The sequence below is a fragment of the Aotus nancymaae genome, unplaced genomic scaffold (assembly GCF_030222135.1).
Source record: "Aotus nancymaae isolate 86718 unplaced genomic scaffold, 86718_ANA_hifiasm-v0.15.2.pri h1tg000089l, whole genome shotgun sequence".
Lineage (NCBI taxonomy): Eukaryota > Metazoa > Chordata > Mammalia > Primates > Aotidae > Aotus > Aotus nancymaae.
In genome coordinates, this window is record NW_026988504.1 from 15,166,541 (window position 1) to 15,192,718 (window position 26,178).

Consider the following 26,178-nt stretch of genomic DNA (forward strand, 5'->3'; position numbering starts at 1 on the left):
TCAGGGGTTTGAGACCAGCATGGCCAACATGGTGAAACCCCATCTGTACTAAAAATACAAAAATTAGCTGGGTGTGGTGGCATATGCCTGTGATTCTAGCCACTCAGGAGGCTGAGGCAAGAGAATCGCTTGAACCAGGGAGGTGGAGGTTGCAGTGAGCTGAAATTGCACCGCTGCACTCCAGCCAGGGCAACAAAGCAAGACTTTGTCTCAAAAAAAAAAAAAATCTAGCTGGGTGCAGTGGCTTACGCCTGTAATCCCAGCACTTTGGGAGGCTGAGGCGGGTGGATCACGAGGTCAAGAGATCGAGACCATCCTGGTCAACATGGTGAAACCCCGTCTCTACTCAAAATACAGAAAATTAGCTGGGCATGGTGGCACGTGCCTGTAATCCCAGCTACTCAGGAGGCTGAGGCAGGAGAATTGCCTGAACCCAGGAGGCGGAGGTTGCGGTGAGCCGAGATCGCCCCATTGCACTCCAGCCTGGTTAACAAGAGTGAAACTCCGTCTCAGAAAAAAAAAAAAAAATCTAAATTAGTGGATGATTTTCAAAGGGTTTGGATTGGATTATGGAACAAATCATATCATTTTCCCCTATCAGGTTACAATGAATATTCGTCAAAATATTATTTTATTTATTTTTAATTTTAAGGCAGGACTCACTGTGTCACCCAGGCTGGAGTGCAGTGGTGTGATCATGGCTCATGGCACCCTTGAACTCCTGGGCTCAGGTAATCCTCCCACCTCAAACCTCCCAAGTAAGCTGGGACTACAGGTGCACACCACCACGCCCAGCTAATCATCATAACTTTCCAAGAACACATAGTATGCAGTGAAGTGACCAAGCAACGCTCACTGGCATCCTGTGGAGAATGCATCACCTCTCTGTGATCAGGGAGAGTCTATGTTACGCACCACTACACATTACCTGACCTTCTTCAGGGAACACTCTCTATGATCTCTGATAATACAGGTGCAGTTGGCTACAGTGTTTCTTTCTGAGCTTAAAAAAGCAGAAAGTGGCTGGGCATGGTGGCTCATGCCTGTAATCCGAGCAGTTTGGGAGGCTGAGGTGGGTCGATCACGGAGGTCAGTAGATCAAAACCATCATGGCTAACATGGTGAAACCCTGTCTCTACTAAAAATACAAAAATTATTGGGGCACCTGTGATTCCAGCTACTCAGGAGGCTGAGGCAGGAGAATCGCTTGAACCTGGGAGGGGGAAGTTGCAGTGAGCAGAGATCACGCCACTGCACTCCAGCCTGGCAACAAAGTGAGACTCCAGTTCAAAAAAAAAAAAAAGAAAGAAAGAAAAAAGAAAAAGGTTGGAAGTGAAATTTGGCCAGCTGGTTAGATCATGAGTGTTAAAAGGTGCTGAAATCAAGGGGGCCGCCGGCTTTGGCCAGAGTCATCTTCCCAATACAGCCATTCTGCAAAGGTCTGGCAGCTGCAGGGCATACGGTACAAGAGTCAGTTGCAGAGGGAGTAGGAGGTCGCCAGCTCTCTCCTGCCTACCTTTGATTCTTCCACGTGAGGCCCAAATACGGCTTGTGGCTTGAGATGCCGCAGACCCTTTCCCCAGGGTACATTTATACTGCTTGAGAGAAGCTTTTGGTGTTTCAGGGTTTTTTTTAAGAACAGAGATAGAGGCTAGGCACAGTAGCTCATGCCTGTAATGCCAGCACTTTGGGAGGCTGAGGTGGTTGGATCACTTGAGGTCAGGAGTTGGAGACCATCCTGGCCAACATGGTGAAGCCTGGTCTCTACTAAAAATGCAAAAATTAGCTGGGCATGGTGGCACATGCCTGTAGTCCCAAATACTAGAGAGGCTGAGGCAGGAGAATCACTTGAACCCGGGAGGCAGAGGTTGCAGTGGGCTGAGATTGAGCCATTGCACTCCAACCTGGCTGACAGAGCAAGACTCCAACTCAAAAAAAAAAGTTATTTTAGCTTGACACAGTGGCTCACACTTGTAATCCCAGCACTTTGGGAGGCGGAGGTGGGTGGATCACTTGAGCCCAGGAGTTTGAGACCAGTCTGGGCAACATAGTGAGACCTCGTCTCTACAAAATTAAAAAAAAAATCAGCTGGATGTGGTGGTGCACACATGTAGTCCCAGCTCACCTGGAGAGGCTGAGGTGGGAGGACCCCTTGAGCCCACCTCAAGCTGCAGTGAGCCATGATCGAACCACTGTACTCCAGCCTGGGTGACAGAGTGAGACCCTATCTCAAAAAAAAAATAAAAAAATATATAGTTTATATTTATTTATATATTTATTATATTTATAATAATATAAATTATTATTATATTTATAAATATATATTTATTGTATTTATAAATATATAAATATATATATACATATAAAATATATTTACTTTAAAATATATATATATTTTTTTCCTTCAGAGATGAGGTTACACTCTGTTGCCCAGGCTGGTCTTGAACTCCTGGCCTCAAGCAGTCCTCCTACTTAGCCTCCCCAAGAGCTGGGATTACAGGTATGAGCCACCGTGACAGGCATCTTTTGTAAGGAATGGAGTGAGGGCTGCAGATGGATGGGGCCACAGTAAGGCGGTCTTCTCTCAGGTGTGCTGGTGACCCTTGGTCTCCTGAGAGCTGGACAGAGGCCTCCGCACTCTGCCTGCACTCAGGGGACATTTACAGATTCACAGTCTGTGTAGGGTACTGTACTCTGTTGTCCTGGTGGTCTGGGGTGCACTTCCTGGTCCTTTGAGGACTCAGATGTCTTCTGTAGAAGCCCAGGAGAGGGGTTGGTGGGGTGAGGCATGTTGGCAGCGGTGAAGACATTCTAGTAACCTCCTCCAGCACCCAGCCTTCCCCTGGTTGGGCCTCAGAATGTGGTCAGAGAGCCCTGCCCGGAAGTCTGCAGAAAGGCTCTAGGTGCCCTGGCAGCTGTTCAACTGTCTATCCATTTCAAAGGCTTTTTGTTAAACTTCTAACAGCCGAAAGGAGAGCCTGAAGCCATGCACCAGGAAGGCCTCCCAATTTCAGCGGCCAGGGAGTCTATTGAGCTCCCCTCCAACCCAACACCTAGAATGGAGACCCGACCTGGGCAATCAGCCCAATAAATCAGGGGATGGCAACCTAGGGGCCATCATGACCTGGAGGAGGCCCCGTCTGGCTTTGGGATTTACTGAAGGGCAACACACAGGTGTGCAGGGCAGGAAGGCGACAGGTGGCTTTGGAAATGCTGGCCAGGGATGATACCAGTGTCATACAAGTGTTGGGTCTCCCTGAGGCAATGTTCTAGTTTGATGCAGTCTTCCTTTCTTTCCCGGGTCCTGTCTGCTCATCCAGCCTGAGCTGCAGGAGTCAGTTCGGCCTCTGGTGGGGTTTCTGCTGCTACCAATTCACTGGTGCTCTCCAGGCACATCATCTTGCCTTTTGAAATGTTATTTTCTCATTCATAAAATAAAGATGTTGGCCTGGTCACCAGGTCTGCTTCTCTCTGAGGGGTGTCAAGGACGTCTCAGAGGATGCAAGGAGAATGAGAGAGGTGGGGGCTATGGGGGAGGCCCCTGAGGGATCAAGCCCTCTTCCCACCCATAGGGCTCCCTGGACCCTGGGGATTCCTGGCTTGCCCTGCAAAGCCTGCCCTCCCTGGGAGCAGCCATGAAGACCCAGGTCCACGGACACCAAGAAAGGCAGGCTTTCCTCCCCTCCACCCCCAAACCTAGTGCCTTTAAGTGTCTTCGTTTGATTACAATTCTCGATTGCCATTGCAGAGGGGTGTGGCTGAGCGGGACCTTTGATCTCGTCTCCCCAGCGTTTCTGGGGTCTGTGGTTTGGCAGAGCAGTTTGGGGTTAGCAGCCAGTCACTGCCATCCATATGAGGGGAACGCTCAGGCCCAAATTGATGTCAGGTTCCAGTCCGGGTGGAGTGTTACCTGGAGCTTTGAAGCTCGTAATGACTCCAGACCGTCTTCTCAAGTCAGCAGCTACAAATGTTAATAAAATTAAAGCCACCTGAGAGTTCAGCTGGGCGATCCTTTGAAAGCAAGTCTGTGATGGGTTATTACCCTCAATTACCTAGCTGTCCACTCTCTTAGCTTGGGGTTAAACTCTTAACTCTTTCCTTTGAAGTCATTATCCTTTTATCTATGACTGGACCCAGGAATTTCAGGGCAATAATCAATGGAAGCTTCATAAGAATAGAAGAGCCAGGAGGGGAAAAGGTGTGAATATCCCTTTAACGGTTGGGGGATGGGGGATGGGGACCGAGAAGGCCCTGTGTCCCCAACTTGAAGAAGTATAAAGGAAGTGGGGGAACCCGATAATAACCCAGCGAGCAATTTTCAGATCTTCTAGCAAATAAAGAGAAAACGATAATTTGGGGGGGCGATCAGAGAGGTGCAGCCCTCATCAAAGGGGCAGGGAAAGTAATGAAGCAAAAAGACACAATTAAAGAATGGGTTTAATTAGGGCTTTGATGTCTGACATGGTGCATGACACAGTTAAAGGGGGAAGGGGACCAAGTATTCAAGCGCCAGGAAATGGCTTGTTAAAAAGATCCGTCCCCCAAAGAGGCTGTCAGAAAGAGGGGAAACTTTCATGCCGCTTCTCCCACCAAAGAGGAAAGTCAGTTTCACTTGGATCCCCACCATCAGGAGGAAAAAAAAAAATCGCAACTTTTTTTTTTTTTTTTTTTGCAAAAGTCTTTCTGGGTTCCCAGAGGCAACAGCTCTTTCAGGATCATTATACTTGGTGCCGGCCTCTCCCTGTTTAAAGAGAGAAGGAAAGAGAGAGGAGAAAAGAAGGGGGAAAAAAACCCAAAAGTGGAGTGTGTGTGCACGCACTAACGAATGCTGGCAATATGTGTTTCATTTCTCCTTTTCATTTAATCCCATTTGGAACGCTTGTCTACACAGAGAAGATGAAAACACAGGGGGAAGAGCCTGTCTCTGCAGTTTCCCAATTGCACTGGAATGAGCAAGAAGCCTTCTCCAGTAACGAGGAGCAGCCCCAGCCTGGTTTTAGATGTGACAGAGCGCGTCTGCCCCTCCACCGCGCAGCCTGCACCTCCAGCCTGACACACACAAGCACACACACCGCCAGTTGAGGATTTGAAGGCTCACATTTTGCCCTTGTTACAACTCCCCCACTCCTCATTAAAAAAAGAAATAATAAAATAAAAACTCCTTTTATTGTGTGCAACATCTGGAAAGCTCCCCTCTCCATCTGCTAGGTCCTGACAGCGTTTGCAACCACAAAGCCAGCATCTCCTCCTGCAATGTGTCACGAAGGCTGGGGGTGGGAAGCCCTGGTGAGGAAGCCTGGGAGGGGGTCAGACAAACAGGCCTGACCTCTGCCTGCTGGATGCTGGAGCCAGCACCAGTCCCCTTAGCCTGGGTTCTGGGACCTGGGCTTCACGGGATGCCGAGTTTAAAGGAGGCAGCCGGTAGCCCCCTGAGTCTGTTCAGACAGGAAGCAATGGCTGTGCATTCTCACGTTCCTGGGAATGACTGGAGTCAGGCCCTCCTGCCAGTGCTGGGAAGGACAAACAGCTTGGAGACCCTAATGTGTATGCTTGGGATTCAATTTTAAATGTGCCTGTTGGGTTTTTATTTCAAAACGCTTCTGTCTTGGGTTTTTATTTCCTCTCTCTTATTTACACACACTCAGCTAGCACTCTGGAAAAAAAAAAAAAAGACAACAGGTTTTGAAAAGTAGAGTGGTTTCTGTGAAAAGATCGAAATGTTTCTCATACTTTCTCCAAAGGCCTAGGGCTCTTTTCTCCCAGGGACTGAACTTTTTCTCAGAGAGAGTAATCCTTTAAAGCCTCAGCCCTCATTTCTTTTAGGTCACTCTTCCATTTCTTGGATTTAAAGAAACCAGAGGGGTCACAGATGTGGGCATGTCACTCAAAATGAGCCACGGGGCTCTGGTCATGCTGCTGGAGGATGAGGCTTAGTTAGAACGAGAGCCTGAGGGATGACAGCCTGGTGGACAGAGGCGGGTGATCCAGGCCCAGCCAATGAGAAGTCACAGAAATTTAGGATGGCTTGAGCAGCTGTCAGTGTGGTGATGTCCTCAGCTGTGGTGATCATGGACACAGTGACTAGACAGTATTTATACGTGCGTGTTTATATGTGAACCAAACGTCCTGGGCTGTCCAGGATGCTATGACCTATCTGCTCCTGATGAAAGTGAATGCTAAAGTTAGCTCAATAAAAACACACTTCTTCAAATCAAGTGTCATTATTCCAGATACCTAAAAGCTGCTTTATGGTACAATTTATGCACACCCTGGAGGAACTTCTACTTGAATTGGAGGGACTCCTTTGCTTTTCTGCTCAAACTACGACTGCTTAAACATTTCTACTGTGAAGAAATAAAATATGTGAAAAGCACAGTAAGGCCAGGCACAGTAGCTCATGCCTGTAATCTCAGCACTTTGGGAGGCTGAGGCGGATGGATCATTTGAGGTCGGGAGTTCGAGACCAGCCTGGCCAACGTGGGGAAACCTCGTCTCTGCTAAAAAAAAAAAAATGCAAAAAAATTAGCCGGGCAGTAGTGGCATGCGCCTGTAATCACAGCTACTCAGGAGGCTGAGGCATGAGAGTCGCTTTAACCTGGGAGGCAGAGGTTACAGCAAGCAAATATGGTACCACTACACTCCAGTCTGGGCAACAGAATGAAACCCTGTATCAAAAAAAAAAAAAAAAAAAAAAAGGCACAGTAAGCCTAAATCTGCCCACATTAAGAATAACTGCAATCTCTCCTCACTTTAGGATTTTTCATTTTATAATGGTTTTCTAATCTTTGCCCATTGGAAAGTAAGATGCTTGGGGATGCTTATAGTAGGCAAGGGGGAAAAAAACATTATGGAGGGCCTGGATTTTGCAAAGAGTTTTTAAATGTCCTTGGTTATTCTAACAGTTTCTCTCCTCACAAAAGGAAGATATGACATGAAGTATGTATATTTATTAATTTTCTTTGAGACAGAGTCTTACTCTGTCATCCAGGCAGAAATGCAGTGGCACGATCTCAGCTCACTGCAACCTCCACCTCCCAGGTTCAAGTGATTCTCCTGCCTCAGTCTCCCAAGTAGCTGAGATTACAGGTACCTGTCGCCACACTAGGCTAATTTTTGTATTTTTAGTAGAAACAGGTTTTCACCATGTTGGCCAGGGTGGTCTTGAACTCCTGACCTCAAGTGATCTGCCTGCCTCAGCTTCCCAAAGTGCTGGGATTATAGGCATAGCCCCCACTGTGCCTGGCCTGAAGTATATTTTTGATGATCGGTTTTGGGACAGTCTCATCCTAGCTTCGGATATGTAATTCTGCTGGGCAGAAAGGACTAAGGGGGGACGTGGGCTCTGGGCTGGCACCGAGGCCCCAGGAGTCTAACTGGGCAACCTTGAAGGCTTTTGGGGAACTGGGGTCAGGGTTTGGCTTGATCCCAGCCTCACTTTTCCATATTACCACTGGAATATGCCAATAGTTCACCTTTACATAGTGTTGGTGATAGGGATTGTTTGTTTATGTGACAAATATTTCTGCAGCCAGAGGAAATGGGTGTTAATTACCAAGTGAAGCTGAAGCCCAGTTTCCGAAGAGCTTTCTCCAAAAGAAGCTGCAGGCTACAGAGAGAACTCTTACTTTAGGAACCAAGTAAAAGGCTTTCCTTTCATGTTGTTTTCAGAGAGGAAGTCTTCCTCTGTGATGAGAGTAGGTGTCAAGAACAGGCTCCTATTAATGGTGGTTTTGCAGGAAGCAGGAGAGGGCCCGAAGCCAGGGATATTCTTTTTAATAAGTCCCCGGCCTCAAAGCAGACACCAGGCCTCAGTCCCACTCAGGGGATGGATGCTTCCTGTCCAATCTCACACTGGAGGTGGGGTGGGGTGCACGTGAGTGTGTGTGTGAGTAGGGGCGTCATTCTGCTGGGAGCAGGGGACACACCAGAATGCTTTTCACTCTCATGGAAGGAAACACTGAACTTAAGATCCACAGGCCCCAGGGTAAGTCACGCCTACCGCCCCAGGAATACGGGCTTTGTAGAGTTCCATCTATTGGGTATAGCCCGAGTCTATACCTCACTCTGTCACATACTGGCTGAGGATGGGTTTCCTGAGACAAGTCACCCAATCCTTCCATGCCTCAATTTCCTAGCCTGTAAGACAGAGGAGGATTCCTGCATCATAGGATTGGGGACTATTAGAGGTGGTGTACTGTCTTTGACACATTTTAGCAGGCACTCACTATACCCATTATTTTTCCAAAAATTCTTTCAATTTGTGAACAAAAACAGGTAAGAATGGGTTTTGTTTAGGCTCCAAGACTGTAAGCTTTCTGAGAGTAGGAACTGCATCTCACTTTGCAGCCTCAAGTTCTAGCACATTGCCAGGAGTATGATGCGTTGCTTTAGTAATACAGGGTTGTGGTTGCTGTTATAGATCACAGGAGAATGGCTGGTGGTCAGAAGAGGGTAGGGGAGGAGAACTACAGTAGTCTTTGCTTTACAAAGGCATAATCTTGGCTGGGTGCGGTGGCTCACACCTGTGATCCGATCCCAGCACTTTGGGAGGCAAAGGCAGGTGGATCACCTGAGGTCAGGAGTTTGAGACCAGCCTGACCAACATGTTGAAACCCTGTCTTTACTAAAAATACAAAATTATTTGGGTGTGGTGATACATGCCTGTAATCCCAGATGCTTGGGAGGCTAAGGCAGGAGAATCACTTGAACCCAGGAGGCAGAGGTTGCAGTGAGCTGAGATCATGCCATAGCACTCCAGCCTGAGCAATGAGGGCAAGACTCCATCTCAAAAAAAAAAAAAAAAAAGCATGATCTTATAAGATTGTTAAAATTGGACACTGATTACTTTTATTGAACAGACACCAAACTTTAAGGACAGGTTGAACTCTGTGATGTATTAAACAGGGGCGCCTACTGGTAGAGCTTGCAAATGCAACCTGAGTCTATTAGACATTGCAAAGGAGGAGGAAGAGGAGGAGGTTCGGAGTTGGAGGATCTTCCACTCCTAGAATCAACAAAAGAGGAGATAAAGGTGGAGGAGGCATTTCAACTTAGGAAGAGTCAAGTGCTACCAAGTTCTCAAATCGCTGGTAGTCTGCCACACCTGGGCCACTAAGCACATCTAACATGCCACAGACATCCTTCCCACAGGAATCCGATCCTAGGGAGTGGCTCTGCTTGCCCAGCCATTGAGATGAATCTGCCTTCGTCTGCCCTAGCTGTCTTGTCGGAGCTTCATGACCTACCACAAATGCGTAAAATGACTGATAGGGCGTAATTTTTAATGGCGGCACATAAAAAATGGGATGCGCCAAGAGGAGTTCAAAACCATGCCTCGATGTGTGGTCTAATGGACTGAACTAACCAACCAGAGAGGCTCCCCTTCTCCACCTGGGGACAGTAACTCCAGTCTTGCAATAGAAGTCAATGGTGGGGGGGCAGTTTGTGTTCGGAGCCCTCCTCTCTATGTACAGGGGAGCTGTTTTCTTCTTTCTTGCCTATTAAACTTTCCACTCCTTAAAACAAAAACAAACAAACAAACAAACAAAAGAAGTCAGTGGGAAAACAGGGTTCACGTCGTAGTGATCTTTGCTGGAAGCTGTGAGCGCCGTGCCCTTGCCTTACTCTTTGCTCTTGGGAAGAGTCGCTGTGCAGATAATCTGATGAGGTTGTCTATTCACTTGTTTCCATGAACAGTCGCTGAACACCTGCTACATGCTGAGCACTGTGCTAAGGACTGAAGCCCTACTAGGGCACCACAAAAGGTGTACTCTAGGTGATACATTTGTTATCGTGCTCACCTTGTGTTAGAGTCATTGGAGCAGTTCAGCAGCGCTGATGGTCCCTGGCTAGCCATGTGGCCTTGGCCAAGCCATTTATGTTCTCTGTCAATGAGTTGCTTCTTCAATAAAGTGAGGGGTTAGACTAGACCATCTCCAAAGTCTCTCTCAGCAAAAACATTCTAAGCATCATGCTCCACGTGGAAAAGAACAGGTAATCGCCACCACTCTGGATAAACACAGGGTTGCTAAAGAGTGGTAATAAATTCTCTCACTGTCTGTCATAATCGTGTTCTGCCACATCATCTCTCTTCACACACAGATGTTTTTTTCCTCTATCAAAAGCCTTCTCCCTCCCTCCTGAGCGCCTCACCACTGTTGGTGCCATCCATTCTGGCAGGCACCTTATGAGAACTGCCAAAGCGCTAAAGCCTTGATGCCATACCTGTCCCCAAGCGCGAAGAGAAACAATTTGCGTACATGACAGCACATCCACGCTTCTCTGAGCCCCTCCTGAAGGGAAGGAGGAAGTTGGGCTATTTGAGGTGGAAGAATAAAGACAGGGAGAGTTCTTCTAAAACAGCCACGTTGGTGGCACAGTGACAACTCTTCCCAGACGTTCCTTGCCTTTTGGGGCTCCTGAAGTCACTTGACTGTTTACCTAAAATCTGGGGACTTTCCTGGGAGCCACTGAATGGCCTTTGTTTCCATATCTTTGGAGAAGATGATCAGGCATGAGCCTTAACATCTTAGCATTTTTGTAATTAGTATTTCTCCATTGAAATGGAAATATCTTCTCCTCTACCCTGTTTTACTAGAATATCGTGTAGGGTAGGTCTTCTGTTGTTCAAAAAAAAAAAAAAAAAGAGAGACTTTTTGGAACAGTTTGAAATATCTTTAAAGTAACAGTCAAATCATCCATTCAACTAAATAGGAGTCAACTCCCCTAGAAACAACTTCCAAAAACTTCTTTGGAGTATGACATTTTCAAAGCAAAATTCTTTTCTTTTTTCAAAATACCACAAGCAATGCATTGAGTTCAGGGAATACTGCCTGCCAAACTTCAATTTTTATATTTAACCTTTCTTCTTCTTTTTTAATGTCTTGCAAAAACATGCTTGAAACTCTTCAAAAACCTTTTCAGCTTGTAAGTTTGGGAAAGAGTCTTAGCTGACAAAACTCTCAGTTCTTAGCTTCCCTGAGTCTATCCTTCCCCCTCCTTTGGTTAAGGAGAAAAAATTATTATTATCTGTTCACTAAACAAGGTCAACTCTAATCAGCCTGGGAAAGGGACGGGCATTCAGTGCCGGCTGCAGACTGTTCACGTCTACACTACCTGAGTGACTCTTAATCAGGTCCCAGTCTATCTTTTTAAAGCAAAAACTCATAGGTTCTTGGGCCATTAAAAGTGAGAGACCCTTCCGATCTTAAATATATATATATATTTATAAAGGCCGGGCGTGGTGGTTCACACCTGTAATCCTAGCACTTTGGGAGGCCAAGGTGGGTGGATCACCTGAGGTCAGGAGTTCAAGACCAGCCTGACCATGATGGTGAAACCCCATCTTAAAAAATATATATATATAAAAAGTGAGAGACCCTAAAATTGTGATTCAGGTAGAAGCATGACACTGAACACACCCCACTTCCCCTGTGTCAGGACAAACAAGCATTGTGCAGTCAAGTTCTGCCAAAGAAATTGAAAATATATCTATAAAGTGGAACTAGTGGCTAGTCAGTAGAAGAATTGAACTTTTTAAAAGGTGTTGATAAAATACTTGTTAGAACAGGAAAATTGGATTAGTGGTGGTGTTCTGGGCATGACGTCCTTTGGGCCAATAAAAAAGAAAATAATCATGTTGTTCTATTTTTCCCGGGGCCCAGCAAACCAGTCTCAGCCCAAACATCAGTCCTCTAATCTTATTTTCTTTTTCTCTAGCATGTATTTTATTAACCCATTTTCTCATTTACCCACTCTGAATAGCTCAGTGGGTAGCATCCTTCTCAGAAAGTGAAAACCTCCTTGGAGATGCTGTGTCGAAGCAGAAATGCACACAAACCCCCAGCCCTAGTTGCAGCAAAGAAAAGCCCCTTCTGTAATCCTGTCTGGTGAATCCACACATTGTATTCCAGCCTGCCAGGAGTGCTCATGCCTTATTAAAACATGGGCCATCAAGGAATGCAGCTGGCAACAGGCTGGCAGCTTGCAAAGTGATTAATATCTAGGTAGGGATGAAAAGAAGTCCTTCCCATCCAGGGCCCAAGGCAAAGGGTTTCCACATATCTGCCACCTGGCAACAGGCCACAGCCCCAAAATACGATGGGTCCAGAGCTGATGGTCTTTTGAAGGCATCCAAGTGCAGCTTGCCTTGGGCTGTGTGTCACAGGGGATCAGCCATGGGTTAGATTCAGCCAGGTGACCTGTGTTCACATCTTATTTTTGCTACCATCTTGATTTAATGACCTTCGACAGCCACTTTCCTTCTTGGAGCCAAATTAGAGGGGTAGTCCTGATCTCACTGCACAGATATGTCGTGAATAATTCTAGACCCTTGAAATAAAGAGTGTAGAATGCCCAATTCTAGGACCTTTGGAATAAAGACGTAGATATAATGTCCCTATTTCAAAAGCAAAGCCTTAAGGTCGGGGATGAGTATATATATTTCCCTTCCTTCCCCACTACCAATTTCCCATTTTGGCTTTCAGAAAAGTCTGTCCCATAGTCTCTTTGAAAAAGTGAGAAAGGGTGGAAGCTGATGAAGAGCTGCACAGGAAGTAAGCTGACTCAGTCTAATCCAACAAACCCCGAGTGCCTACTGTATACCCCAGCCTGTGCCAGGTGCTGGACAACACAACACTTACCTCATGTTGTACTGAGGAAGACAAAACCACAATGAGCAAACACTACACGTTCACCAGAATGGCTTAAAGTTTAAAAACTGACAATACCATGTGTTGGCAAAGATGTGAAGCAATGGGACCTCACATACCTTGTTGATAAATGTGTAAATTGGTTCAACCACTTTGGAAAATTGTTTGTCAATACCTGCTAAAGTTCAACATATGCCTGTCCTATGTCTTGGTAATTCTACTTCTGGTACATATCTAGGGGAAATGATTGTACATGTTGACCAAAAGACATACAATAATATCCATAGCAGCTATATTAATAACAGTTCCAAATGAAAACCATCTCCATTACTGGAACTGGAACTTGACACAGTCTTTATGATCTTTGTCTCTTAATCTTTTATGTAATTAACATATTCCTACATCCAAAGAATAAAAATAAAATATGCTGTGGAGGTGATTCTTTTTTTTTTTTTTTTTTTAATGTGGAGTCTCATTTTCTCACCCAGGCTGGAGAGTTCAATCTTGGCTCACTGCAACCTTTGCCTCCTGGATTCAGGTGATTCTTCTGCCTCAGCCTCCCAGGTAGCTGGGACTACAGATGGCTGCCACCATGCTCAGCTAATTTTTGTATTTTTAGTAGGTTTTACCATGTTGGCCAGATGGTCTCAATCTCTTGACCTTGTGATCCACTCACCTTGGCCTCCCAAAGTGCTGGGATTACAGGTGTCACTGCGCCTGGCTTTTTTTTTTCTTTTTTTTGAGATGGGAGAAAGAGTCTTGCTCTGTGGCCAGGCTGGCATGCAGCAGCATGATCTTGGCTCACTGAAACCTCTGCCTCCTGGTTTCAAGCAATTCTCCTGCTTCATCCTCTGAGTAGCCAGGATTAGAGGCACACGCCACCACATCCGGCTAACTTTTGTAATTTTAGTAGAGATGGGGTTTCACCATATTGGTCAGGCTGCTCTTGAACTCCTGACCTCCTGATCCATCTGCCTTGGCCTCCCAAAGTGCTGGGATTACAGGCGTGAGCCACCGTGCTCAGCCTGTGGAGGTGACTCTTATGCCTTGGAACATCCAGGATATGTGTACGTTTCTGTATGTGTATGTTGAAGGGGGTGGTGTTGAGGAAAATGGCATCCAAGGAGATGGCTGGGTATGCTCCTATTTGAAATTTTTCTAAGCATCCGTGGAGGTAAGGCACTGGGATAAACAGGGGGTTTCTTCATGGTAGAGATGTCACCATCTGTGCTTCTGAGGTGCTGGGCCAAGAAAGCATCTTGTACAGAATCAAAAGTCAGCAAATGTTGACCTGAACTCAATTCCCTGCTCTCAAAGACCTTATAACACGGTCATAGAACAACAATAACAATAACACCATTTCACCCAGAAACACAGCAACTTACGGCAAATCATTCAGTCCCAACTGAAAACAGCTGTGTGGTAAGATACTTTGGGCATTAAAAAATTCACACCTGTCTTAGTCCATTTTATCTTGCTATACCAGAATACCATAGACTGGGTAATTTATAAAGAAGAAAAATGTATTTCTCACAGTTCTGGAGGATGGGAGTTCAATATTAAGGTGCTGGCATCTGGTGAGGGCCTTCCTGCTGCTTTATCCCGTGGTGGAAGGTGGAAGGGGAAAGGGCAAGAGATCGAGCAAATGGGGCTGAACTCATTTTTATACCAAGTCACACTGGTGATAACTAACCCACTGCTGAGATAACAATATTTATTCACTTATGAAGGCAGAACTCTTATGACCTAATCACCTCTTATTGGGCCCCACCTTCCAACATTGTTGAGTTGGGAATTAAGTTGCTGACACATGATCTTTGAGGGACACATTCACAGCATAGCAACATCTAATCTTGGATTCATCACTAACTGGCTATGTGATCTTGGGTAAGTCTCTTCTTGTAATTTGGTCTCAGTTTCCTCATCTTCAAATGATGAGGGCCTAGCCATGTGACCTAGATTTCCTTGCCGTGGTCAAACACCATGTCTGTGAAGAACATGAATGTGTCTGTGGTTCACAGATAGAAAAGGGGTCCTTGCTGACACTTCTGCTTGGGAACTTGAATTGAAGCTCAAAGCTGCAGTGAGACCTTGGCCTGAGTCAGTTCCCTTTCACAATAGAGTCCTGGCATAAGGAAATTTCCAGGTGGTCAGCTGCAGCTCACCCTGGGCTTGAGATCCACTGGGAGGAAGGGTATCTCCTGGCCCACTCACTTCTCCGATACATATTCATGAGGACAGCCAATCACCCGAAGAATCTTTGGTTGAATCTTTGGTTTGGTCCTTTGTCCTTTGTTTTCTTTTCTCTTTTCTTTTCTTTCTTTCTTTCTTTCTTTTTTTTTTTTTTTGACACAGAGTTTCGCTCTTGTTGCCCAGGCTGGAGTGCAATGGTGAAAACTTGGCTCACCGCAACCTCCACCTTCCAGGTTCAAGCGATTCTCCTGTCTCAGCCTCCTGAGTAGCTGGGATTACAGGCATGTGCCACTACACCTTGCTAATTTATTATTTTTGTATTTTTAGTAGAGACAGGGTTTCTCCATGTTGGTCAGGCTGGTCTCGAACTCTCGACCTCAGGTGTTCCACCCACCTCGGTCTCCCAAAGTGCTGGGATTAAAGGCACGAGCCACCATTCCTGACCCTCTTGGGTCCCTTCTAAAGTTCTAATCTCTTCAGGATTCAAGGTGGCACAGGAGCAGTAGTGATAATGACGACAACCTGGAAACAGCAGCCATTACTTCTTGAGCACCTCCTGTGCAGTGGGTGGCACTGTATGAATCTGATGGGTGCCAGTAAAAGCTGACTATGCATCTCAGACTCATCATGACCCAAACTGATGTCCTGGTTGTTCCTGTCAATCTGCTCCACCTGTAGTCTTATGTCTTTTTGGGAAAACTACTTGCTTTGGGTTGCTCAGACTGATCTTTTTTTTTTTTTTTTTGAGATGGAGTCCCACTCTGTCGCCCAGGTTGGAGTGCAGTGGTGTGAACTTGGCTCACTGCAACCTCTGCCTCCCAGGTTCAAGTGATTCTCCTGCTTCAGCCTCCCAAGTAGCTGGGACTACAGGTGGCCACCACCACGTCCAGCTAATTTTTGTATTTTCAGTAGAGATGGGATTTTGCCATGTTGGTCAGGCTAGTCTCGAACCCCTGATCTCAGGTGATCTGCCTACCTTGGCCTTCCAAAGTGCTGGGATTACAGGCATGAGCCACCATTCTGGCCAGGCCAATCATTTTGGAGCTGTGCTTGCATTTTCTCGGTCATAGGACACATCTCGTCCATCAAGAAATCCCATCACAACTGAGTTGACACCGTGGGCTGTGACTGCACTGCTCTTCCAAATGCCTAAGTCGGCCCCTCGTAACAATAGTGATGTATTTGCTTTCCTTTGTTTTTTAACAAATCACAGAAAAGGCATTTTAGTGGTTCACTAACTCAATTGACTAAACAAAGCCACAGGTCACATCAGACTCAGCTCTGCAATTTTCTAGTCTGTGAACTTGGGCCAATGCCCCCTTCGTAAGTTCACTATGGTTGCCTTACCCCATCCATCTCAACTGGCTTTGACTTAAGGATGTCCCGAAATGCTTCCACCTTTGCTTTACTTCTGTCTGCAAATCTCCCCTCCTCCACCTTCCACAATAACATAAGAGCTTGGGGATGTTTTGCATTGCGTGGGCCCTTAGGATGAAATTCCTCAAACTCTGTCTCCATGGTATTTATGGGCAGTGTCTATTCATTTCCTCAGGGATCAGACAGCGGGGATTAAATCTCATGGTGCCAGGGCTGGAGGATAGCTGGCTCTCAACCGGAATCTCTTCTGCCAGCACTAACGAACTCCATAAGGAAAAAGTCCACTTACGACATTGCATTGGGAATTAAGCTGCTGACACATGAACTTTGAGGGAAACATTCACACCATGATGCCTTGGAAGATCTAGAGTATGTGTATGTTTCTCTGTGTGTATATTGGAGGGGGTGGTGTCAAGGAAAACAGCATCCTAGAATATGCTTGTGTATGCTTCTATTTGAAATTTTCCTAAGCGTTCGTGGGGGTAGGGCATTGGGATAAACACTGGGGATCCTTCATGGCAGAGACCACATCATCTGTGGTGTGTGTAGGGACCCACCATCATTCTTAGGTCACTCAGGAGAGATGTTGCCACCGAAGGGGGAGGGGCATCTGATTTGGACACATAGGTTGTAGATTTAAAGGCAATACTTGCTATGTTTTCAAAACAGAAATTTAAAATGAAGTTTGACAAATTTCATCTTGGGCCGGGTATGGTGGCTCATGCCTGTAATCCCAGCACTTTGGGAGGCCAAGGCGGGTTGATCACAAGTTCAGGAGTTAGAGACCAGTCTGGCCAACATGGTGAAAGCCCGTCTCTACTAAAAATACAAAAATCAGCTGGGCATGGCGGCGGGCGCCTATAATCCCAGCTACTTGGGAAGCTGAGGCAGGAGAATCATTTGAACCTCCGAGGCAGAGGTTGCAATGAGCCGAGATCGTGCCGTTGCACTCCAGCCTGGCAACACAGGGAGACTCTGTCTTAAAAAAATAGAAAAAGAAAAAAAAAATTTCGTGTCAAGCTCTTGTCCCCTTTGGTCATGATGAAGGCACAGTGAATGGTATAACAGGATCTTTGTTTAAACGGATTTGGTTATATGATGCTTCCTGGGATCTGGAAGTGAATGATGACGGATCCTAAAGTACTTTACATTTGAAGAAATGAATTGTTCTGGAGCGGAAGTGAGGACAAGCTGGGGTTGGGGGTGGGAACTTTGAAGGGGTAGGAGGCCGGGGACTGACTCTAGGACTCAGTTTTAGGGATTTTGACAAGAGGTGTATTTGCCTGCCAGCCCCAACTGTCTGCTCACCTTGGGACTCTGAAGATGTATTTTGTCTGGGTTGGGGTGCTGTGTCACCCTGGAAGGGAAGAAGCAGTGCTAGGGTCAGTACAATGTGGGATAGGGGTGTAATATCCCCATTCTGGAGGGGGACAGACTAAACTCTGTGTGACCAAGTGGCCTCCCGGGGTTGCAGAGTTAGTCAATGCTGAAACCAGACCTGAAGGCAGCTCAGGCTCGAGTCAGGGCTGAGCCATGCTCTGCCCTGGTCAGGCGCGTGCTGGTAAGAAGAACAGATTCCTTAGCACCCACAGTCTCTTGGCCAGGAATGGGCCAGTCCCAGGCTGAGCTGTAAGCTAAGAGAGCGATGAGGAAGAGTCTGGGTTGTGGGATGCTGGTGCTGGGCAGGGGACGTCTCAGTAGCAGGGGCCCTGGATTGAGTGCCTTCCTGTGTATTCCTGAGAACCTGGTGTTGAGATCCCGGGCTTGGCATGAGGGGCAGGGCACCAAAGCAGAGAAGCACATGGGAAAAGTACACAGTGTCCTCCTCCTTCTTATTGTCATTGCTCCTGTCGCCATGTATGGGGTTTACTCTGCAGGTGCTAGGTCCTGGCTTGGCATGACGGGCATCACTGCCTTTAACCCTACAGCAGCCGCATGTGGCAGGTTTTCTGACCTAAGGCCTGAGGCTTACAAGGGAGGGGAAGGGGATTGGAGGACAGTGCCTGTGTTTCTTTGCCGGCATCAAGGGCTGGCACACACGACTGCACAGGTTCTTGTGAGAAGTGGACATCTGGGAAAGGCTCCGCTCAGGCTGGGGAAGGCAGAGGTAGGGATGTGTTCCATTCATCCCCAATGCGAGGGGAAATGAGAGCAATAAAAGCGTCTGCAGGAAAGAGGACACCACCTAGCAGCTCCAAGTTCACATTGGACTTCGAAGCAGTGCAGACCCCAACTATTCATTCCTCTCCCATAGACAGCCAAATGGCCATACTGTGCAGGGCATCCTCCTACCTTCACAGATTTATTTCCCGAGTATCAACGGCCGAGACAGGGATGCATGTTATGAACAGCTCATAGGAAACCTCATTACACCATGAGGCATCTGCTCCCACCCACCAGAAAAGGCTTCAAAGAGCCAACCAAGCCTTGATCTAGTGGCCAGTTTGGGCACATTCCCTCCTCCCAGGGGACTTCCTTCTTCCTTCTCCATTCTTTATAGGAAATTCTTGTAAAGCTCTATAAAGTCTAAAATGGGGGCCGGGCACAATGGCTCACCTCTACAATCTGAGTACTTTGGGAGGCCAAGGTGGGAGGATCACCTGAGGTCAGGAGTTTGAGATCAGCCTGGCCAACATGGTGAAATCCCATCTCTACTAAAAAATGATACAGCCGGGCGCGGTGGCTCAAGCCTGTAATCCCAGCACTTTGGGAGGCCAAGGCGGGTGGAACACGAGGTCAAGAGATCGAGACCATCCTGGTCAACATGGTGAAACCCCATCTCTACTAATACAAAAAATTAGCTGGGCATGGTGGCATGTGCCTGTAATCCCAGCTACTCAGGAGGCTGAGGCAGGAGAATTGCCTGAACCCAGGAGGTGGAGGTTGCAGTGAGCCGAGATCGCGCCATTGCACTCCAGCCTGGGTAACAAGAGCGAAACTCCGTCTCAAAAAAAAAAAAAAAAAAAAGATACAAACATTAGCTGGACATGGTGGTGGGCACCTGTAATCCCAGCTACTTGGGAGGTTGAGGCAGGAGAATCGTTTGAACCAGGAGACGGAGGTTACAGTGAGCCGAGATCGTGTCACTAATACTCCAGCCTGGGTGACACAGTGACACTCCGTCTACAAAAAAAAAAAAAAAAAGAAGAAGAAGTGTGAAATTGGAAGGGCTTCTAACAGTGGTTCTCATCCTGGATGGACCTTTGAATCATTCAGAAGCTTTAAAAACATCTGCAACCCCAGCCCTGAGCTTTTAATTTAATTGGTCTGCAGTAGGCTCCAGGCCTGGGTTGTCTTAGAAGCTCCTCAGAGGATTTTGATGTGCAGCCCGGGGTGAGAGGCGCTCTACCCTCTCCCTGAGTTAGTAAAGGTCTTCATCAGGCCCTGCTGCATCACAGGACTGCTTCTTCTTGAGAGATAACCTCTCAGATTCACTTCTTCCTCTGCAAAGAAAAACTAAGGGACTCTACCTCAGAGTGGCCATGATGAGGATTCAGGGAGCAATACCTATGCAAGGGGCTTGCCCTCCAAAAACAGATTATTTACAATCAGAACTGATCCACACTTGAAAGCTTTCAGTTCAAAGTCTGCATGTTTTATGTTGTTCAAGAATAGGCCGGGCACAATGGCTCATGCCGGTAGTCCCAGCACTCTGGGAGGCCGAGACGGATGGATTGCTGAGCTCAGGAATTTTAGAACAGCATGGGCAACATGGCAAAACTCCATCTCTACAAAACAAGACATATAAAAATTAGCCAGGCATGGTGGTGCAAACCTGTAGTCCCAGCTACTTGGAAGGCTGAGGTAGGAGGATTACTTGAGCCCAGGAGTTCGAGGCTGCAGTGAGTCGTGATTGTGCAACTGAACTTCAGTCTGGGTGACAAGAGTGAGATCCCTGTCTCAAAAAAAAAGGAATAAACACAGCCAGGGACTCAGGAACTGTCTCCACCCTGCTTTTCACCTCTGTATAAACTATAGAAAGTGGGGCTCCATCCTTATTCTGAAGGAAACCTGCCGCCTGACTCTCAAGGGTCTGGAAGCTGCTGGCTCCTGAGATATGATTTGCACATTATGCTATCTTGGAGCATTTTATTTCAAGCAAAACAAAAAGGAAATGTAACATTTTGAATCTGTCTTCAACCACAGAGAGAATCGAACTTGGAAAACCGAGGGCTCAGCTTCTCTCCTTCTTGGCCGCCTGAGGAACCAGAAACATTCCATCCACATCGCTCCTCAGTTGTTTTTCCATCATCTCCAAACAGAAAATCAGAGACATCAGCAATGTGAAAGCCAAATCCTATGTGTCTGAGGCGTTGTGAAGGCATCCAGTTTTAATAATGTCCCAGTGTGGGGACATCTGGCTGGACATCAAGGATCTGTTGATTGCTTCACACTTTCCCCACCCATTGCTCAAGGTTAGCTACTTATCTGCTTCCTAAGATTTTGTCATAGAATCTTGGCGTTCCAAGGACCCGAGAGATAGCGATCACGGGCTCACATAATGCAATCTCCCATCTCCTAGTGCTTCCCTGACACCACTGCTCCAAGACTTACAGGAATGAGGGCCTGCTACCTTCAAGGGCAAGGGAAGACCCACCTCAAATGGTTACTCTAATCTCACAAATAATGGGAATGGCTGCAGCTTCCTCATAGATCCCTTCCCCACTGCCCAGAGGAATCTCTCTCCACAGAACTGGGAGGAAACTGAGGGCCCAGGCATGGAAGAATTACTTGTGAGCAACAGTGAGTGAAGCCATTTGGAAGGGATGCCAGGACTTCCCTCTTGCAATTCCCACTCCATTTCTCAAACTCTTACCCAAGAGCAGACTCTTGCACATACCACTGTTTAGGACTCTGGCCAAGTGCTGTTCTTCTATAAAATGTCTTATCAGATGGTTTATGAAATTAAGCTTTGTTGCTGTATCTTACATTTCCAAACAGACACTGTTCCCAGGGCTACGGCGGACTAAGCCTTTCAACCCTTCTACATCCCAAGACGGATAAAATCCTGAAGAAATTAGTAGATGGACATTGGCCCAAGAGTGACCATTGTAGAGAAGAAAAGACTTGTCTCATCTCACCATAGGTTAGGTTAATGTGTCTAATATTCCAAAGTGTGCTGTGGGTGTGTATTAGCCTGTTCTTGCATTGCTATAAAGAAATACCTGACACTGGGTAATTTATAAAGAAAATAGGTTTAGGCCGGGCGTGGTGGCTCATGCCTGTAATCCCAGCACCTTGGGAGGCCGAGGCGGGTGGATCACGAGGTCAGGAGTTTGAGACCAGCCTGACCAACATGGTGAAAAGCCGTTTCTACTAAAAATACAAAAATTAGCCGGGCGCGGTGGCTCACGCCTGTAATCTCAGCACTTTGGGAGGCAGAGGCGGGCGGATCACGAGGTCAAGAGATCAAGACCATCCTGGCCAACATAGTGAAACCCCATCTCTACTAAAATACAAAAATTAGCTGGGCGTGGTATTGTGCACCTGTAATCCCAGCTACTCGGGAGGCTAAGGCAGGAGGATTGCTTGACCCTGGAAGGCAGAGGTTGCAGTGAGCTGAGATTGTGCCACTGTACTCCAGCCTGGGCTACAGAGCAAGACTCTGTCTCCAAAAAAGGAAAAGAAATTATGTTTAATTGGCTCATGGTTCTGCAGGATATACAGGAAGCATGGGTGGGGAGGCCTCAGGAAACTTACAATATGGTGGAAGGTGAAGGGGAAGCAGGCACATCTTCATGTGGCCAGAGCAGGAGGAAGAGAGAGCTTCTGATAGCTCCCTCATTATCACGAGAACAGCACCAAAGGAGAAATCTGCCTGAATGATCCAGTCTCTTCCCACCAGCCTCCACCTCCAACATTGGTGATTACAACTGGACATGAGATTTGGGTGTGGACACAGACCCAGACCATATCAGGATGTCAGGGAATGAGCAACAGAAAAGAGACTTTGAAGCCAAAATCTTGGGTTCTAAATCTAATTTTAGCAGCTAAAATAGGTAGCTGACCTTTGATCTCAGAAAAATCATTTTTCCTTAGAGATTCTCAGATTTCTCATCTGTAAAAAAAGGGAAGCATTAATAATACCAGCTATAATGATTTGTCCACACCTTTGGGAAAATTGACTTAATGGATGAAACAAGATTTTTATAATGATAAAGTCAAATGAAAGGGAGGTGGTATGGTTAATTCATAAGACAAGAAGACATCAGTATAACAAGGGGGACCAATTCTGGAAAGAAATGAAGGCCTTGGGTCAAAGAACCAAGCAAAGGTTTTTTAAAAGCATGAAAGTAAAAGGAAGGAAAATGAGGAAAAGGCTTCTGGTTGGCCACATGTCAGTAGAAGCCAAAACAATGGACTTGAGGGGTTGCAAGGAGCAGAAACTCCTCTGTCAGCCCTGGACAAGGAGGGGTGGCGTCACCAGCACATCAGCCCCATTCCTTTGCAGTTCTGAGTTTCAACTCTTTTCAACGGGAATCTGCTTGGATGAGGCCAGGCCACAGGTCACTGGCCCAGAGACTAAGAAGGGGGCTGGGTTGGCTGTGGCTAGAGCAAGGGCTAGGGGAAGGGCTGGTCCCCTAAAGAGGATGCTGTGAGTATAGCAGGTGTCTTGAGGTTTAATCTGATGCAGCAACCAGAAAAGTATACGTAGCTTTAAGCTTCAGAGATACACATACAGGATCCAGATCAAAGTGAGTAGAACCGGCTAGACGTGGTGGCTCAAGACTGTAATGCCAGCACTTTGGGAGGCCGTGGCAGGTAGATCACCTGAGGTCGGGAGTTCGAGACCAGACTGACCAACATAGTGAAACCCCATCTCTACTAAATATACAAAAATTAGTCGGGCTTGGTTGCGTGTGCCTGTAATCCTAGTTACTCAGGAGGCTGAGGCAGCAGAATTGCTTAAACCCAGGAGGCGGAGGTTGTAGTGAGCTGAGATCGCGTCATTGCACTCCAGGCTGGACAACAGAGTGAGCCTCCATCTCAAAACAAACAAACAAAACAACAAAGGGGACAGAATCCATTCATTCATTCCTCAACAAACATTTATTGAAAGTCTACTATGTTCCAATTCAAATTTTATATCTTTGCTTTCAAAGAGCTCAAAGTTCAGGGAGACACAGAAATAAATTATTATCACACAGTGCACTAAGAGCTAGGAGAGAGATGTGGACATAGCATTGCAGGAATCAGAGCAGAGGTTCTTTATCCTGATGAGGTGAGGGCTGATACAAACTGAGTCCTGAGGAATGGGTGGGCATTAGCCAAGAGGCTGCCTAGAAAAGGGAGCTCCAGACAAAGGGCATGGTATGCGACAATGCCACAAGGCATGAGGCATGTGGCCCCGCCAGGAAGCTGCAAGTCATCTAGCAAGGTAGGGATGCCTGTGGGTGGGACAGTAGAGGTGGCTGTCAGGGGTCAGACTCCTTCACCTGGGAAATACTGAAATTAGCACCTGCAAGGTACTTGCTAGATGCCAGGCTCTGTCAATACAAAGATGGAAACAATCCAAACGCCCTTAGGGAGTTTCGTCCAATTGGGGAAGACATCCAGACATGGACAATATTGTGTGAGTTTCATTCAACTGGGGAAGACATCCAGGCATGGACAATATTGTGTGTGTAGGATGTGCTCACGGCCTGTTACAGACTCACAGAGGAGGCATCTCAGATTGTAAAGGATATTGAGTAGTATAATATGGAGAACGGCCTTAAGATCAGCTAGAGCAGAGGCTAGGGGAAGACAGAGGTTAAGGAGCGTAGGCAGGAGAGTAAGAGGGTGAGAGCTGAGTTCCCAGAAGATAGGCTGGAGGCAGTGGGGAAAAAGGACAGCAGAGCAGAGGCTGCTGAAGAAGCTATTGCAATAGTTGAGAAATAGCAGAGGCTTAGGCTACGGTGCTGACGGTGAAGATAAAGAAAAGGAGAAGAACCAGAAAGCTCTGTAGACGCTTGAACTTGCAGAAGTTGGGAACTAATTAGATGTAAGCATGAACGGAAGAACAGGGTTCAAGCATCTGCTGGGTTTCTGATGTGGGTGACAGGTAAAGGGGACAAGTTTAGTCCTAGACATTTTGAAATTCAGTCACCCATTGGGCACGAGGGTGGAGACATCCAGTAGTTAGTTGAAGAAATGGCTCTGAGTTCAGAAGAGAGGACTGAGTCGGTGCCATAGCTGATGGGTAGAAGCTGAACCCTGGATATGGAAATAATCATACATGGAATGAGGTCTGCAGAAACCAACAATTAGGGAAAAGCAGAAGGCCAGGCACAGTGGCTCGTGCCTGTCATCCCAGCACTTTGGGAGGCTGAGGCGGGTGGATTCCCTGAAGCCAGGAGTTCGAGACCAGGTTTACCAGCATGGAGAAACCCTGTATTTACTAAAAATATAAAAATTAGTTGGACATGGTGGCGCATGCCTGTAATTCCAGCTCCTCAGGAGGCTGAGGCAGGAGAATTGCTTGAACCTGGGAGATGGAAGTTGCGGTGAGCCGAGATTGTGCCATTACACTCCAGCCTGGGCAACAAGAGTGAAATTCCATCTCAAAAAAAAAAAAAAAAAAAAGAACAGCTTCAAACAAAAGCAAGTGTTTCCTACAGTGAAATGGACTGTCTTGGAAAATAAAAATTTTACCTTTTCACTGGAAGCATTTAGCTGATTCAAGACCAGCACATGGTGGTCCAGGGAACCATCCAGCCGCCTGACTTGGATGCCACTTTTCCATCATCTATCAAACCCCGCCCCTCTGTCCGGGGCCTCATTCCACAAGGGACTGAGCCAGAAGTGACCTTAAGGGCTCCTGGCCACCTAGAGATTCTATGAGCCTAAAAAGTTTCTAATTAAGAGCATGCAAATGTGGAAATCAATCCTCTGCAAGCTTCACCTGTGGGCCAAAGCCTGCCGCTGTCTGTTTTTGTCAATAAAATTGTACTGCAACGCAGATATACATGGTCTATGACTGCATTTGCACTGCAACTGCAGAATTGAGTAGCTCCAACAGAGACCATATGGCCTGAGGCTGGGAACATTTGCTATCTGGCACTTTATAGAAAAAATTTGCTGACCTCCTCTCTACATCCCTGAGATAGAATGGTTGAAGACATTTTTGGAAAATGGTCTCCCAGCCTAAACTATGTATCTGGTTGAGATTTCTCAGCTTATCTTAGATTTAGTATACATCTTAGGGAACCTGAATTTGTGACACACGAAGAAAGAGCCAAATAGAGACTCAGACCTGGAGCTGTTGAGCACACCCAGCTACAGGCCCATGTTCTGTTAGGTTCGGGCTGAGTTACAAATAAAAACTGTGGGCACAGCAAACTTTGCATACTTTTTCTTTTTTTTTTTCTGAAACAGAGTCTCACTCTGTTGCCAGGCTGGAGTGCTGTGGCATGATCTCGGCTTACTGCAACCTCCGCCTCCCAGGTTCAAGCGATTCTCCTGCCTCAGTCTCCATAGTTGGGGCTACAGGCATGCGCCACCACGCCCAGCTAATTTTTGTATTTTTAGTAGAGACAGGGTTTTACCATGTTGGCCAGGATGGTCTCGATCTCTTGACCTTGTGATCTGCCCGCCTCAGCCTCCCAAAGTGCTGTGATTACAGGCATGAGCCACCGCGCCTGGCCTGCATACTCTTAAAGTAGAAACAATGATTTAGCCAAAGGAGTCTGGCAACTTCCCTCTAGATGCAGGGGCTTTCTAAATCACACAAACTTGGGTCAGATTGGATGGAAGGGAGTTCTAGCCAAATTCAGAGAATACTTGTTCCTCCCGTGTCTACTCTATGGCTAACAGTAACGCGGATAAAAGTTCTGGCACAGAGTTTCCAAAATCTGCCCTGTACTGCAATCTAAGAGGGTCAGGTCAGCCATATATCTATTTGAGATTTCTCAGCTTATCTTAGATTTAGTATACATCTTTGGGAATCTGAATTTGTAACACAAAAAAAGAGCCAAAT

The 26,178-nt window shown here is 46.7% G+C and overlaps 1 protein-coding gene across 10 annotated transcripts in view; it reads right to left on the bottom strand.

The window, feature by feature from the left end:
- CEP112 (centrosomal protein 112) overlaps positions 1–26,178 on the bottom strand; it is a 664,691-nt gene that overhangs the window by 32,684 nt on the left and 605,829 nt on the right. For 7 of the 10 annotated variants that reach the window (XM_064369447.1, XM_064369451.1, XM_064369454.1 and 4 more), the window contains one exon: positions 24,287–24,416. The exons of the other annotated variants lie outside the window; for them this stretch is intronic. In XM_064369447.1, the coding sequence (XP_064225517.1) occupies positions 24,302–24,416 (115 nt within the window). In that variant the 3' untranslated portion in view covers positions 24,287–24,301. Of the gene's footprint in view, positions 1–24,286; positions 24,417–26,178 lie in introns of those variants that run through there. 10 annotated transcript variants of the gene reach the window in all.